The 17662-nt window shown below is 45.4% G+C and overlaps 2 protein-coding genes across 2 annotated transcripts in view; both read left to right on the forward strand.

Annotated features, from left to right (window-relative positions):
• The window catches only part of LOC149345492 (uncharacterized), a 63663-nt gene extending 59916 nt beyond the window's left edge, over positions 1-3747 (forward strand). Inside the window, exon 4 of the mRNA XM_089586092.1 lies at positions 3646-3747. Within this exon, the coding sequence (XP_089442218.1) occupies positions 3646-3747 (102 nt within the window). The remainder of the gene's footprint in view (positions 1-3645) is intronic.
• Positions 3748-7810: 4063 nt separating this feature from the next.
• On the forward strand, positions 7811-17321 carry LOC149345493 (uncharacterized). The gene is made up of 3 exons (XM_089586094.1): positions 7811-8041; positions 11551-12301; positions 17182-17321. The coding sequence occupies exons 1-3, from the start codon at positions 7811-7813 to the stop codon at positions 17319-17321; spliced, it is 1122 nt and encodes a 373-aa protein (XP_089442220.1).
• Positions 17322-17662: the final 341 nt, after the last annotated feature.

Below are 17662 nucleotides of genomic sequence, written 5' to 3' on the forward strand. Positions count from 1 at the left end.
AATTATTTAGCTTTGTTTTCCTGTATTGTATTTAACATCAAAAGCAATAGTTTTTACAGAAAGAAAGCTAATGAGACCAACAAAAGATTGTCTTTTTCTCTAGAACAAGAAAAAAAGCTAAATGGCATTGGCCTCGCCAGTGCTGGCGAATTTATCTTTCGAGCTGCATGAAAAGACGTGCGGATATTCTTCTTTGCTTCACAAGAGACCACTCCTGTTTCCGTAGCGATAACTGCTCGTGAACTACCGGGACACTTGATCGGACCGAAGTTCGTCCCAACTGTGTGTGCTGCCGAACAACCGGCTGTTAGCACCTTAGCCACCGGCCAGTACTAGCGGTTTTCCAATACAAGCCCTCGGTGCCAGGAGTCCTTAGCGCAGTATTCTGCAGGCCGAAAGCCTAGGAAAAAAATTAAACACGATATATGGAGAACTTCAAACTAGCCGCTGTTGAGTTTCCACTTTGGTGACAACACAGCGTATTGCCGCTGCCCTTAGCGTGAACTCAGGCTTTGAGGATTCAAAGCACGCGCTCCCACGGAAGCAAGGAGAAATACAACAGATACAGTGGTAAGTTCTATTGTCTCCATTGTTGCTACAAGCCCACAATGAATCTCGGTAGCAATCACCACGCTACGCCGGTGCGCCTCTTTGTCTTACACTGAGAGCCTTTGCTCTCTTTCGCTTCTTGGAAAGCAAGTACAGCGAGCCTAGGGTTGGCGCTTCTGGTGTTGGACTCAGGCAACAGCTTCCATGTATGTTGGAATGTCGTAGTACAGGCGATGGAAGCCTTGGCAATTACTGAAAATTCTGGGGTGTTAAGCGAGGTAGGGGTTGTGTTTTGATGGCCGCGAACTGATGGCACTCGTTGACACCAGCGCGTATATATGACTCTTGAATTCACTTCTCTCTCGGAGTTAAACACGCAGGGTGAAGCGCTGTCTGGTGTTGAACGTTGTGAAAAATTTAATAGACATTTTTTGTTAGTTGAGATGGACCAGATGCGGGATAGATCAGATTGAGATCCAAACAGTTACATTTATATTTGCACACAAGGCGCTTGTTTTACAACCTACTGATGAAGGAGAGATCAAACAAGTTATTTATTCTTTAAAAAAAGCAATAGTGCTCCAGGTCCTGATGATATTAAGCCACTGCCAATCAAATCAATAGCCTCACCGCTTGCACATATATACAATAGTATCCTGAGCCGCGGACTTTTTTCAGATGAGCTTAAAATCACACAGGTAACAGTAATACATAAAGGCGGCTCAAAAGACGATCTTAATAACTACCGCCCCATATCGCTATTAAGTGTTTTTGCGAAAATTTTGGAATCACATTTTGGAAAATTTTGGAATACATAAACAGCTTCCTGCATGTGCAGCTGATTTTCATTTCATCTCTCCCAATCAGGTCGGCTTTTCCAAAAATAAGTCGACTGAAACAGCGCTAATACATATTAAAGAGAAGATAACCGAGAATATCGAACAAAAGCTGTTTACAGTTGGTATCTTTCTAGTCTTAAGAAAAGCGTTCCATTCCGTAAACCATCATATGCTAATAAAAAAACTAAATGCTTATGGAATTCGGGGACATGCCAATAACTTAGTTCAAACCTAATTATGTATTCGAGGCCAGTTCGTTAAACTGGGTGATTATGCGTCCTAATTGAGAACTGTAAATAAGGGTGTACCACAAGGGTTAATCTTAGGTTCGCTTCTCTTTTTGTTCTGTATTAATGATATTGAAAATATTTCCTTCACCCAAAACATACTCTTGTATGCTGATGATACAAACGCTTTTTTTCGGGATGAAAATTGAAAGAAATAGAAGACGCAGACAACACTTGGCTATCTAACTTATCGAACTGGCTTATTAGCAACGATTAGCCGTTAAACATCAAGAAAACCAAATATATCTATTCTGAGCAAGAAACACACCTATTGACTACGAGATTAATCTCACCTTCCACACTGAAGGTTTGCAGCAGACAAAAAGCATTAAATTCGTCGGTGTCCACTTCGAAAAGTTTATGAGCTAGAATGAACATGTAAATCATTTGAAATTAAAAATGTCGAAAGTAGTTGGAGCATTATGGAGGATGAAAAACCTGATTCCAACTAGGTACAGATTAAATACATATTATGTAATAATTTATCATGCAATCACTTAACTTACCGTCTTTTGATCTGGGGAAAAAAACTCGCGGTAACTTGCAAATGTTAAAAATCATGGAAAAGAAAGCCATTAGTGCTCTGAAAAGCTTAAATTATAATGAGAGCACAACGCCTTTTTTCAGGAAACATGGGATTTTTTATCGTGAACAGCTCAATTTATACAAACTTGCACTGTACATATTCACCCAAAGGAAACAAAATTCTGACAGTTTTGATAATATGTATCTCATGAAAGATGACAGCTTTTGCTTCACTAAAATAAATTATATATTACCATGTTTATGGGCATATTAGGGATTACAAAGTATGAAATACTTTATTACTAACACTTTAAACGAGAACGCGGTGTTGGCTGAAGCTATCAATTATCTTTCTATTATTACATTGAAAATATTTTTGTGCGAAATTTTCATTGTGTAGATTTAGCTGGGTTCACAGTTATTGTGAATGCTGTAACGTGTACTTTTTCTTCGAGTGACTTTTCTGTAATGACTGTTTTTGGACGGAATGGACTGTATTTGATTTATGTTCGTGATGCTTATTTGTTGTACATTATTGATTATAAATGTCGCTCCTGATGGATTCTGCATTTTTCTGATGTATTCTGGACAGGGTTTTGCTGAAGCAGATTTTATTTTGTTTAAATACTGGCACAAAGTGTTGCACACAAGTTCAAACATCATGTTGGATTGTTTTCGTTCTAACTGCTTTGTATGTGTTTCTTCCTTAGTTTATGATTTGGTTGTTCGGATTGAATCGTTATCAACTTTGTTGTGGGGTCAGGGGACCCAGCCAGGTACCGGTTTTGTACCTTTTGTTCCCGGCCCTTAGTTTTCTGTACTGAGAACTAAAATGTTAATAAACTCGAACTACTTCCCTACCAAGCCTGAATGTGCTGGGGCCTACGTTCTCTGATGTTTGATTTATGTATTTGACTCCAGGTTGCTCTTGACTAGAGGGAGCAATCTTTTATGTATTCTGCCTGCAAAGAGGAGCCGACAAGCCGCCCGTTAGTAGGCCACGATGTGGTAGGATCGGCTGGTAACATTCCCGTGGTGCATGACCAGGGCTATCACAGTCACTTCTGCGTCTAATATGCTGCAGCTCTGTATGGAAATGATGAGGAGTTCTTGGTAGCTGGGGTCTACTACGACAGCTACCGCTGCGTTCCCATCTGGAGAGGGATAAGGGCTCCGTCTACGTAGACTGCCCAACCTCTCCTCCCTGCCATTCGTCTTATGTGATTTACTCTGGCTCTTATTCGGCCGTCATGGGAGTGGGTGGACATGTGGGTGGACATTGGGTGGACATGGGAGTAGGTGGACATTAGAGCTACGTGTATGCGAGCCATATTTGAAAAGGGAATGTTGGTTGTAGAGTAGACTGTGTAAGTCGGCCGGGTATTCGACTCTTCGTAGGATTGTCTGCCCGTTTCTGCTGTGAGCAGGCGTTCTCTTTGGGATAGGAGAACGGCATCCTGAATTTCTTCAAATGTGTTGTGGACGCCCAGCGCGTCGAGCTTGTCGTTGGCGGTGTGCTGTGGGAGGCCGAGCGCATTCTTGATTGATGAACGGATGATGGCGTTAATTCTCTTACGTTCTGTTTTGACGAGCGGTAAGTAGGGGAGGCCGTATGCAACTCTGGTGATGATCAGCGCTTGTACTAGTCGCATAGTTTGCTCTTCCCGCATTGCGTTGAGTTTTCTTGCTACACGGCGAATCATTTTCGACGCTCGGGTGGTTCATGTGTTCAGATGTTTGATGGCGTGTGACGCTGTGCAGTCCGACTGAAGCCAGATTCCGACTATTGTGATGACTGGAAGTTCTAGAATTTCCGTCCCTTGAAGTAGAATTTGGACTGCTTTCTTGGTGTGGTAGTTGTCTGATGCGGACCACTTCGGACTTCTCCGGAGACCACTGTAAGCCGCATTGCCTGGCGATATCTTCTACACAGGTGGCGGCTTGTTGGAAGGATTGTTATTGTTTTGCTAGGGAGCCTGTTCCTGTGGAGACCGTCATGTAGTCGGCGTACAAGGTGAATCCAATGTTTTGGACAGACTAATGCCCTGGCGACCCTTCTCCTGGCGATATTAAATAGGAGCGATGAGACTATCGAGCCTTGAGATGTGCCTCTCTTGTAAATCTGTTCTTGTCTATTCCATTCCTATGGTGGCCATGCGGTTAGATAACAACGTTTGGACGCATTCGTTGGTCGCTTTGCCGCAGTTGATTGTTGGCACCTCTCCAAGTATTGCTTCGTGCTATACGTTTTCGAAGGCTCCATTGAGTTCAACTGCCATGATTAAGTGTTCCTCGCCTCTTGGGGTGTTGGTTAAAACTTCTTGCTTAAGGAGCAAGAAGGCGTCTTGTGTGGACAAGTCCGCTCTGAAGCCAATAATAGATGGGTGAAAGAGGTTGTTGTCCTCTATGTAGCTCTGTAGTGGTGTCTGGATTGCCCGTTCTCAGAGTTTTCCCAGACGTGATGTTAGAGAGATGGGGCGTAGTGCTTCGATCGTCGGTTGTTTCCTTGCTTTGGGTATGACGATCTCACCCTGTTTTCACTCCTGTGGTATCGCCTTTTCCAGCGATACGGAGTCGTTAATGAATTCGGTGAGCTGGCTTTATTTGCTCGGTATTTGGGTTTCGAATCATGGCGTTGTTGATTTGTCAGCGCTAGCTGCGGTGTTCTTTTTACTTGCGCGTGTTGCAGCGTGCACTTCGGATTCACTGATGGGGGCGGCCTGTTCCGGGCAAGTCCGTCTGGTATAAGGTACTGTGCAGGGTAGCACCGCTGTTCCGTTTACCCCAATGTATTTGCCTTTCATGGCTTTGAGTAGTGCGTCACCACTAAGGTAGGTGTGGGCGATGAGTTTCAGTGTTCTTTTCACTTCTGATTTGGATTTAGAGGGGCCAATTAGGTTCCTAAGGACGGCTAATGTTTTCTGCCAATTGTTGCAAACTAGCTGTGAAGCATATTTTTGTGCTTCTTCTGTAATGGCCGCTATTCTAAGGCGCAGCAGTGTTTTCAGCTTTTCTTCCCTCTGCGCGCCATACGACGTCGTTGTCGCCAAAGTTTTACGAAATGCTTGTCTCTTTGGGCGGTGTCAAGAGTGCGTTTTTGGTTTCTGTGGCCTCTTCGTGGGCTGTACGAATGTTTTCACTCCAGTGTGTTATGGATGTTATTTGTTGACCTGTTTCTAAGGCCCAATTTCCGAAAAGGGCCCAATCCGTAAGATTGGCGATGCCAACCTTTCGACGGATGTTGGTGGTTAATACGGAGGTGCTTATTGTGTGGTGCTCGCTGCCTAGCATTTCGCCTAGGTTTGTCCTCGTCGCTTCCTTGATGTTTTTAATCATTCTTAGCTCGGGGAATGTGTTTCTCGGGACATTGTTACCCTTCCTGGTTTGGTACAGTAGGTTGGTGAGGAGCTCCAGGTTCAGCGTGGTAATTGCATTGAATATCTAGTCCCCTCTTTGTGTGTTTGATATGTGTCCCCATTTCAAGTGGGGTGAACTGAAGTCGCCCACTATGACGAGCAGATTTGACTGCGCCAACTTCTGAGTTTCTGTGATGATGTTCGTAAACGACTGCCTAATTGACTTTGGCTGTTTGTATGCTTGTATTTGTTTGCAATGAGGGTGCTCTTCCGCCTTTGCTTGTTCGGGACAATCTCGGCGGCCAGGTGATCAATGATTTAGTCTGGGAGAGTATGTTCAGTGGCCTTTATGTCTTTGGCCACGAGAACGGCTGCCGTAGGCTTGAGGGATTGGCTTATAGTGTAGTAGACCGGTAGGGTAGGGGTCTTGGCCGCTCCTATGTCCTGCAGGAAGATCGTTATATGGTTTCACCGGTGCATTGACAATGTACTGCTTGATGAGGGGCTGCTTACGCTGGTATCTCCTGCAGTTCCATTGTCAAATCTAGTTGTTCTGTTGTCTCCGTGCGATGATGCCCTCCTATGTAAATGCTAAGTCTAAGGGCTTTGGAAGCTGGGCTAAAGGAGTCGGTGCGAGGACGCATTTTTGGAGGCTGTGAGTCTGTATAACGACGTTTTTTGCGTTTTTGAGACTGTGTACGTCCTGTGACAAGTTATTCATGTGTTGCATCATCGTTGCCTCAAGGTCTTGGACGACACGACTCGTGTCCAGATTTGTTTTCGTCAAGGCCGGTAGGACATGTTTCTGTACTGCTTGTGCTACATACTGGTGTAGGCATGATACAGTCTGTGACGTTACTTTAATTTCTATACAGATGGGCTGCTGAGCCGGTTTTTTATTTTTGGCGCGGGGCTTTGTTCATGCTGGACGGTTGTACCGCGGCTATGTATGATTTGTTCGATCTAAGTTTGCACGCGCTAGATCTTTGCTTGTTGCTCTGCTGGCTGTATGCTTTGAGCATCAATGACGGCTTGGAGTTGTGGAATTCTTGGGTAAGCCAGTGGCGGCTGCGAATGTTTAAGCCTCTCTGCCCAGCTAACCTGTTTATCTTGTGCTGTCTGCTCCCTCCGCCTTCAGCTTTGTGACTGTGGGTGTTGTTGTCCTTGTCTGCTTGGCGCCTGAGGGGCGGGCGCCGGCGGCGGTGCGCCGTGCTGAGGTGTCAGTAGCCGCCTCGGTGTCGGCACCGGTCGCCGAGGGGGTCTCTGCTCTTGCGGCTCGCTGTTTGCTCTACCTTGGACTGCCTCAGTGCACGGTTGCGCGCTCCATTCTCATTCCGTTGTTTCCTGGCTGCACGTTCCTTGCTTGCGCTACGAGCGTTCTCCGCTTTGTGCCTTTGGGTGGACGCATCTAGATCTTCCGTGCTGAGCCCTCTCCGACGGTTGCTTGCTTGAGGTACCTCTTTTAGAGAGGCGTGACTCGTCTGCTGTGAAACTGCCGGTGGTTTGTTTGCGTGAGCAGGCTTGAAGCGTTGCAGGCACTCTCGGCTGCTGGATATAGGTCGACCCCGCAGATGGTGCCCTTGGGCTGGCACGTGTGGTCCTTTAGGACGTCTGGCTACTGCAGCAGCGACAGATAGACTAAGTTGGCTTAGGGCATATATCCGGTCGGTGTCCTACTTGCATGCAGTATTCGCAGAACTGACGCGCAGGGCCTATAATGATAGCAGTGGTACTCTCAGCTACTGTGATATGCGAGTTTCGGCAAGCTCGGGCCATCCAGCGTAAGGAGGGCAGTCGTGGATTTCCCTTTGATTGAGCATCGAGGATCTTGATTATTGTGCCTCTTGTTCATAGGCGCTTCGTCAAGGTTTCTCTTCTGTTGGTGGGGTGGAGTCCGTGTATGACTCCTCGCAACGGTTGTGGTGAGAACGGAAAACTCCGCGGCTGCCGACGAGAGTAGACGGGCGCTGATGCGCTTCCGCTGCAACGCTAAAACTGTGTCTTTGAACCCGTCGTATAGGATGACCAGCATAGTTTCCGCCGCAGCCGCCGTCGCTTATTGGAGCTGCGACTTCGTGAGGCCCCTCTTAGCCGTCTGGCCTACGGGCGACCTGACGTCGTCGTCGACGAGATTCTCTGTCTCGGCCGTGCCGCGCTAGACCTGTCGATCAAGTGGCCGGAGAATTGGACATCTCTTGTACCTCTTTGCAGTGTTAGCGGTCGCCCATCTCAGCGGACAACGTCTCGATACACCATGGCTACCGAGGGAGCGCAAGGCGAAGCCGGCATCTTCCAAGGGACTTTACATAACGAGCTCGAGAGTGAAGACATACCCGAGGATTACGACTGCATGGATGACAGTCCGGAACCCGACACTGTCTACTTCGAATCCTGCAATGAAAAAGGACCCCTGTCGTCGACCGCGGGTGCTCTTGGTGATCTTCCTTGCGACCCAGCGTGGGAGGACGCTATCAGGAGGTCTCGGGCGAGGAAGCTCCGCAGGTCAGCTCGAATGGAACCAAACCCTCAAAATGCAAGCCAACATGTCAACAGTGCACCAGCTGTTAATGCAATCGAGCAAACTCACAAGCAAGGCCCGCCACTTAGGACGAGGCTCCCGTCGCTACGCAAAGGAGAAATCAATGTAGTTATACACCCGACAAGGGGGCTCCGAGACTACCCGAACCAGGCCAACGCCACGGCCAGCACCAACTCGTCTCTCAGCTGAAATCCGTCAATGGCAAATAACTCATCAGGCCACATCTGGGTCCTAACATCACCGTGGCCAGTACCGACCACGAAAAAGTAGCAGCGACGCTTCTGCAACTCACTTACTTGAAAATAGCAGCCCAACAGCAAGGTGCTAAGAAAGTCGATGAGAAAATGACAGTTCGTCTAGACAGCAGAGACAAGTTTTTCATTTGAAGCCGCGGAGAGCAGTGTCAATCATGCTTTTGAATGTGACCGGAGCATTGCACAGGCCGAATGGCGTAACGTTGATTTCAACAATCATTCGGGTGGGGAGCCCTAATGCGTCGATACTTTCCAGTTTCCTTATCTTAACCGTAGACAATACAAAAAATTGATCACCTTGCAGTCGTGGACATCGTCAATCGATGGCCGTGAATGAACATCCTTTGGGGGGATTTTATTCAGAACATAATCGTCGACACAAAAGCGTGCTGAACCGTCCTTCTTTTGAACTTACGCAACAGGCGGAGGGTAAGGACTTAAAGAAGGGTGTATGATCTGGCGCTTGCGCATGTCGGCTATGTTATCTTGAATAATTTTGCGCGCACTAAAAGACACGATTCGGACGACGGCGAATGATACTGGAACCTTCTTTGTGGATTCGATTTATATCTGCGGCGGTTTGGCCCAAAACTGTTGAATGGGCATAGGAGGAAGCGGATTGCTAGTCAAGACAGAAAGTTATTCTTCTTTTTGAGCCGGTGTAAGATCGGTGTTGATTGTACCTTAAATAAGAGCAGACAGAAATACATAGGCCAAACCAGCGAAGCTTGATGGAGAAGAGGAAAGAACGGTGACAGGCTTAGCGTTAGCCATAGAAGAGATTACCGTGCGATTGCGCAGAAGGGCTCCAACGTATAGTTGAGTGCAGTGAGAAGTGAAGACCCTTTGTGAAGCGGAGCAGGGAAGCGATGAATATACCCGATGAGACAAGACAGGGGCTTGGTGCGACGAAAACATCCCCAGCGTTGACACAGGCAGAGGTAACTGAGAGGGCATCTTCGCAGCCTGGATAAAGTAAGGGTCAGTGGTGGTAACCAAATGATGAGAAGGTGATAATGCAGTGTCAAAAAGGTTGATATTCAGTAACATGAAGAGTAGAAGAAGAACATATAATTACAGCTTGCGCAAAGTGAAGGAAATACCAGGCGAAGATGAGGTCGAGCACAGGAGGGCCGCACAGCGAACTGTATGTGGTGCAAGCTGGGGTCGAGAGGGACACGTGCTGTGCACCGTCCGGAAAAATACATCGCTTGTTCCTTAGCATCACGGAGCGAAGGACCGCAGTAACGAGTGCACACCTTGCGAAAATGTGAGCACAAAGCAGAACTAATGACTGACAAAGCGGCGCGTGTACCAATCGAAGCTTCTACAATATTGCCTTCAATATCAAGTAAGTAACATGATCGACGGCGGCGGAGGAGTAATTGGCAGGTCGACAGGCGGTGCAGATTTAGCTCCGGAAACTGCGTGCACACTAGTTTTCTGCGTGGCCAGGGGTCTGAGAAGGCGGGCGAAGAGGCGGCGAGGAGCGGCGGAATGTTGACGCTGAGCGGTGGTGCGGCTACCGAGCGTTGGGCGAGTGGTCTGGAGAGGTCGACGGAGAGGAGGAGTGAGGAGGAACATTGGCGGTAAGCATAAGACAATACGTGTTGCCCGGAGGAATTTACCTTAGGAAGATAAAGAGGATAAAGAGGAAGATAAAGAGGTGGCAAACATCGGGTCGTAAGCAGACAACGAATACGTGCCGTCATGGCGGAAGTCACCATACCATAAAAACTCGTCGCACTGACGCCGACTATAAACGCGGTCTATATTGCTACGCATTCCACAGTAGTAGCACGCCGGACGAGCCGGATGTGGCTTCCAAACTGAAGACATAGCGGATCTCGGGATAAGGAAGCCAGAGTCTGCTGGGCTATCTGCACATGTAGAGGTTAGACCGCAAAAGCAGGAGTCGCAGGAACCTGGGTTTGTGGGGGCATGAAATAGGGTACAAATGGTTCCGGAGCCATGGGGCGAGTAATGAAAGCGAGCTCGTCCTTGATGAGATAACGCAAAGGCGAGGATGAAGGTGGTCGCGGATGACATACCAATGGCGGTAGGGTGATTAAAACCACTGGCCTTAAGCTGGCCGCCACGCAATTATATATGTGGGTGTGTGTCACGATAAACTTACTCGACTGCTGATAACGTAAGTAAAGGGCTGAAATCCGCTTCTTCAAGAAACACCTTTTATGCCAGCGATTTCGGACGGTGGGTCGTCCTTCATCAGAGGCGTAAGATGATGTCTGAGCGGTAAGATTCACGTGTTCAGACCACTGAATGAGGATGGAAAAGAAGAACTTTCTCCTGGAAATAAACATAAGCACATCACGAAATAGACATACAAAGTGAAAAGAGTGCTCCGGTCGATAAACAGAACAAAGAACAGTCGCAAACCAAGGAGGCGGGAAAAAGATGAGGAGTAATGAAATAGAGTAAATAAGACAACGGAAGGAGAAGTAAGAGTGATGAATCGGAGGTCGAGCGGGGTTGGTTGCGTCACAGCAAACGTCAGCAGTAGTATTGGGGGTGCTTTCCTTCGGCGGGAGAGAGAAGTTCTAAGACAAGGGAAGAAAATAGCACAAGAAACATGAAAACATTAAAATTACATCATCATCAGCCTGACTACACACACTGCAGGGCAAATCCCTCTCCACGTCTCTCCAATTGACCCTGTCCTTTGCCAGTTGCGGCTACTGTATCCCAGCAAACGGGTTAATCTCATCCGGCCACATAAATTTCTGCCGCTCCCTGCTACGCTTGACTTCCCTTGGAATCCGCACCGTTACCCTTAAAGACCAGCAGTTATCTTGCGTTCGCATTACATGCCCTGGCCAAGCCGATTTCTTCCTCTTGATTTCAACTAGGATGTCATTAACCCGCGTTTGTTCCCTCTCTCACTCCGCCCTCTTCCGATGTCTTAAAGTCACACCTATCATATTCCTTTCCATAGGTCGCTGCGTTGTTCTTAACTTAAGCTGAACCCTCTTTCTTAGCCTCCACATTTCTGCCCCATATGTGAGTACTGGTAAGATACAGCTGTTGTATACTTTCCTCTAAAGGGATATTGGTAAACTACCATTCATGATCTGAGAGAACCTGCCATATGCCCTCCACCCCATTCTTATTCTTCTAGTTATTTTCCTCTCATGATTCAGATCTGCGGTCCCTATCTGCCCTACAAAAAAAATTTGCTAGCGAGGTGCTGGAAGTAGTAAGTTGAGTGGGCATGGGAGCAGCGACACGATGTGGTTCACCAATGTCTTTCGTTTTTTCATCCTTCAGTTTCTTGTCCTGTGCACTGGCAGCGTCGCTTCAGATCCAGTTCTGTGCCACGATGGAATCCCATCAGCGCTTTTTGACTGGAGTGCGCCGGCGTCAAGCGACAAATGCTCTAGCGGCCCATGGAATGCTTTCATGACGCAGCTGATCACCGCTTCGCAAGATTTTTACCCCGGATCGACATCGACGTCAACCATCCCAGAAGATATAAATGGGATGCACCGTCGCCACCCCTTCAGTGGGCATGGGAGCAGCGACACGATGTGGTTCACCAATGTCTTTCGTTTTTTCATCCTTCAGGTTAGTTCAGTTTCATCCAAGCGTTCAAATGATGTCTGCCTCGTTGTGCTCCCTTGCCCACAAGTGCTGTTGGAAAATGTATGCCAGTGTTATTGTGTGCTCAAATGGCTCTTGTCCGGAGACGTTCAATTAAACCCTGGCCCTGGCCATAGCACTCGTAGCAACACTCAGAACCCGACGACCGACTCTGACAGCAGTGCCATACTCACCCTTCTGGAGGATCTAAGAATGCGCTCAACAAACATTGAACAGGGGCAGGTCGAAATATTGAACTCAATTAAAACTATTACATGCAATCAAGAGGAACTAGACGTGAAGGTTACTGATATTTCAAACAGGCTTACCAATGTTGAGACCAAACTTGCAGGTTTTGAATCCTTCCGTCAGGACCTGAATGCTCTGAAAGCAACTGCTGAATGCCTCGCCAAAGAAAATTACTCATTAAGGTCCCGAATGAATGACCTCGAAGATAGATCCCGCAGAGATAACCTCTTATTTTTTGGTATATCTGAAGGCGCTAGAGCCACCGAAACATGGTTGCAATCAGAAGAAAAAATTGTGAATGCAATACAGCAAGAAATGTCAATTACCATTTCTAATACTGATATCGCCCGGGCCCACCGAATAGGCATTGCAGACCCTACCAAAACGCGACCAATAATGGTAAAATTATCCAACTACAAAAAAAAGCAAATGCTTTTAAACGCTCAGTCTAAACTGAAAGATTCAGATGTTTCTATGTCTGAAGATTTTAGTCCATCTACAAGGCATGCTAGAAAAAAACTGGCAGAATTTGCGAAGGAAACTGCGCCTAACACGCGCTTTAAACTGAGGCATGCACGGTTATTCTTAAATAAGAAATGCTACACCTATTGTGCTGAAAGTGATAGAGTTTATGAACAAACTAGCCTGTATGCTACTACTTCACGTGTTGATTCTAGTGCCGCGGGCGGTTCTGATTATTCGAGATAGCTGGCTGGGCGCTTTCGTCCGCGTGCGCAGCCGATCTCTGGAATTTCAGTGCTTTTCACCAATATACGCAGTGTTGTGCGAAATCGTGATGACCTTTCCTGTGCCGCCGATACCACATCGGCCGACATTATTGTCTTAACGGAAACATGGCTGAATGATTGTGTTAAAAACACGGAAATCCTCGCTACCGAAAAACGGTACTCCATATTTCGCCGTGATCGCGCAGTCGCACGGGGTGGCGGTGTTCTGCTCGCCGTCTCGGATCATCTTGATAGCCTTCACATTGATATTCCTACGACACTGGAGTTTTTATGTGTTCTGATAACGACTGAATATCAAAAACTTGTATTTTGTGCATTGCTACCGTTCGCCTTCCACTGGGATTGGTTTTTCCAGTGAACTTCATGACACGCTAAGCGCTTTGTGTGCCAAATTTCCGAATTTCCCTATTTTTTTATTTGGTGATATTAATTTCCCTAATATTACCTGGTCTAGCTTTCCGTATTCTACTACCAACTCTACGTCAGAATTGTCTAATTTTTTAGACGTTTGTTCAGACTTTTGCTTAACTCAGGTAATAACGCAGCCTACTAGGGTCACATCTTCAACATCCAATGTATTAGACTTGTTGCTAACAACAGCCTCTGATGCTGTATCTAACATTACCTACTTATCAGGTATAAGTGATCATTCTTTATTACATGTCATGTTGAACTTCCCTGCTCGAACGTCGTATAACAATATAAAACTAATATATGATTATGCTAAGGGAAATTACACTACGACCAATAAAGCACTTGAAGACTTCCTTGACGAATTTCTGGCAAACTTCAACGATAGATCTGTAAATACAAATTGGCGCCTTTTCAGAAACAAGCTTTGCGAGCTGGTCGACTTGTATATTCCTCGAAAAAAGCTTTTAACCAACCGGCAGTGTCCATGGTACAACCGCTCATTAAAACGTCTGGCAAACAAAAAAAAGAAGGCTTTTCCGCAAAGCGAAGTCTTCTGGAAAGCGTGAGCACTGGTCAGCACTCCAAAAAACTGTTAACATTTATAAGAAGTCTTTGAAGGAATCGAAGCACTACTACTTTAATGTGACGTTGCCGACGCTTCTAACGAGCAACCCCAAAAAATTTTGGAGTAGTGTCAATCAACGAGACCAGTCACTTGTATCTCTCGTTGACTCTCTATCACACCCTATTACAAGCACTGACGTCACCGGCATCTTTAATGAGACCTTTAGTGCAGCGTTTTCAAGTACCGCAACTGACATTACTGATATTAGAGACTATGCATGTAACATAAGCTTTCCAATGGACCCTGTCAGGTTTAGTTATGACGGAATTATTAACATAATTAACAATTTGAAAATTTCCTCTTCTTGCGGCCTGATAACATTAACACCAAAGTACTGAATAATACTAAAGTGTACTCCGCAATTTTTTTACTGAAGATATGTGAACAATCGCTTCAAACAGGAGATATACCACACGAATGGAAACTGGCTAAAGTGATTCCACTCCATAAATCTGGCGACAGACATTCACCCCTTAATTATCGTCCAATATCATTAACTTCCATTTCCTGTAAAATCATGGAGCATATAATTTTTTCTCAGTTACCTAGTTGTCTTGAATCATTTTCGTTTTTCACACCTACACAACATGGTTTCAGAAAGCAGTTTTCCTGTGAAACACAGTTATTATCCTTCAGCAACGAAATTCATTCGATTCTTGATGAAGGTTCAGAGGTCAACGTCATTTTTTTCAATTTTTGCAGGGCTTTCGATAAAGTGTCCCATAGTCTTCTGTTGTATAAGCTTGCTCATCTTCATATCGACCCAAATGTTCTAGCATGGATTCGTTGTTTTTTAACTAATCGCTCGCAGTTTGTCTACGTTAACGGTCTTCAATCTTCTATGCCGGTTACGTCTGGGGTACCACAAGGATCGGTACTCGGACCCTTGTTATTCCTTGTGTACATTAATGATCTTCCTAACAATATAAAATCCTCGATCAAACTTTTTGCAGACGATTGCATACTGTACCGTGAAATTAAAAACACTAATGATGTCAACTTATTGCAAGCTGATCTTAACTGTATTACAGAGTGGTGCATTAAATGGAAAATGGTTTTAAACACATCAAAATGCAAAACCATGCGCTTTTCACGTCAAGGCGTCTCGCCACCAGCCTCTTACAGTATCAACAGTGCTTCGTTAGCCCCGGTTACCTCGTATAAATACCTCGGTGTAAGTACATCTGACATCAAACTTATCCTGGAACCAGCATATCACCTACATTACTGGAAACGCTAACCGCATGCTTGGTTATATAAAAAGAAACTTTTCTAATGCACCCACCTCAGTCAAACTCCTTCTGTATAAAACACTGGTTCGTTCGAAGCTTGAATACGCCGCGTCGATATGGGATCCTCATACTAAGTCACATATATCTGTTTTGGAAGCTGTTCAGAACCGTGCCGCTCGTTTTATTCTTCACGACTATGGCCGTACATCAAGTGTCACACAAATGAAAAGTACATTGTCACTACCATTACTTTCACTGCGCCGAAAAATTTCACGACTCTGTCTTTTTTTTAAGATCTACAATTTCAATCATGTTTTGAAAAACGCTTTGCTCAATCCACCCACGTATGTTTCATCGCGCATTGACCATCCACGCAAAGTGGGCGTTCCACCTTGTCACACTACTGCTCGCCAAAATTCTTTCATTCCAACTACACCATCCGAGTGGAATCACTTGCCAGCAGATGTGGCAATCACCGACGATCTCGAGCATTTTAAGAAAAAGTTGAGTGCCTGCTTTTCTTTCTCATGACATGTGTGCGACAGGTTAGTAGTGCGACATGAACTCTGTGTTCTCGATTTGTAGTTTTGTTTTTGTTGGGTTTTGTTCTCTTTTCTCGTTTTTTCTTTCCTTCTTCGTCTAGGCTTCCATGAATTGTTGAAATTTGTAATAACTCAGTGCAGTGAACAATATGTGGTCCTGTAACCCGTGATTGTATTCATTTTTTTTATCTGTGCTTGTTCCACTCCCCTCAATAATGCCCTCAGGGCCATGAGGGTATTTGAAATAAATAAATAACTAAATAACTAAATAAATAAATAAATAAATAAAATTACAAAAGGAAAGAAAAGCACCACAGTGCTCAAGTGTACAGCTCCCGTCAAAACTATACAGAATAAGGGGTATGGATTGCAATTAAATTCAAATTCAAATTCTTCATTTCTGCCTTGTAAAGATACAGACAGCGGAGGCGCAGAAAAAGCTCTGAGAGGCAGCTTGACTAAGCCGCAGCCCCCTTTCGCTTTGCAGCAGCTTAACAGCAAGACTTCTAAGACAAAAAGCAGTTGCAAAGCATGCTAACAAGTATAAAATAATGAGCAGGTACAAGAGAAAACGAAAGAACATTATACAATATTGACACAATATTCACATTGGGTAAACACAAGTAATGGCAGCAAAGAAAAAAAGAAAAAAAGAAAAGAGAAAGAAAAGGGCGCAAAACAAAAATTTTACATGCTAGGATACAAAGCACGCAAAGACCTGTTTGACGAACAGAAAAGGTCAAAATTATTATATACGTACGCGTTTAGCAGGGAAGGAAGAGTCAACTGCAGGCGTTCTCTACCAGAGTTTAACCGTAAGTCTTATTAAGAGCAGAAATACGAAAGCCTTTCCCTGTCCTCTTTCTCCCTTCATTTCTGTTCTTATTTCTGGGCCAGTATTTTTGTTTTCTAAAAATCGCTATTTGTGTTTTCTTTTTCTTATTATTGATATTTTTATTTGTTTAAGTTATGTTTTAATCATTTTTGTATTTGTGTATTTTTTGTTTCTATTTGACTTTCTTGACCACGGAAGGACTCTTTAGGCAGTTTAGCCAATGTATAGATTGTAATGTGGATAGTGTTCGATTGGCTATGGATCTGTCTCTTCGGAAAAGGCCATTGATGAGCCAAGAAATGCTTGCGGATTAAAACATGAAAATTACGAAAGGAAAGAGAAATGAGAGGAAAAACACCAGAGCGCGTATATGTACAGCCACTGTCAAAAGTATACAGACCAAGGGGTTTGCTTCTAAGTTATTTTGCGTGGCACGCTAGCAAATCTAGCAGTCCAATGCTGGGGAGGATTGAGGGCGCGAACAAATACCTCTTTCAAGAGATTGAGGTTGCTGAGGATGGATAAAGAAGCATACAGCAGAGCGGACAAGCAAACCCATTGAGCCGCACACTTTTGACGTGTGCAGCACAGCATGACCCGTCCTCCAGAGGTTTCGTTGTTGAAGACAGTTTTGATGCGATTTACGGCATGTTTTCGGGACAGCGTTGTTTCGCACTGCTCATCGGCATGGCGGCGGCGCGCGGCCGCAGCGGCACAGATTTGTGACAAATACAGAAAGAAGGCTACAAGGAAGTAATTTAGGTCATAGTCTGCCGTACAGATTAGACGGAATTGTGGTTCAGCAAAGGCTCCTGGTTTTATTTATTTATTTTGAAAAGGGGTTTGCGTACTAGTGAACTCGGCGATACAGTTAACCAAACAGCTGAGCGTACGGCAGCAAAATCACAGTCAGTGTAGACAGCCAGAGAGCTGGAGCCGCGCGCCGGCACTTCGTCGTCTGCCATCGAGGCAACATGAGGCGCGTTCATCATAGTTCAGGCGCATTCATTGTAATTCACTACAATGGCCCCGGGATGGAAGAGGAGCCATCCTGGCGACCTGAGGTG

Source organism: Amblyomma mixtum, chromosome 4 (genome assembly GCF_055824585.1).
Source record: "Amblyomma mixtum isolate Tamu chromosome 4, ASM5582458v1, whole genome shotgun sequence".
Classification (NCBI taxonomy): Eukaryota; Metazoa; Arthropoda; class Arachnida; order Ixodida; family Ixodidae; genus Amblyomma; species Amblyomma mixtum.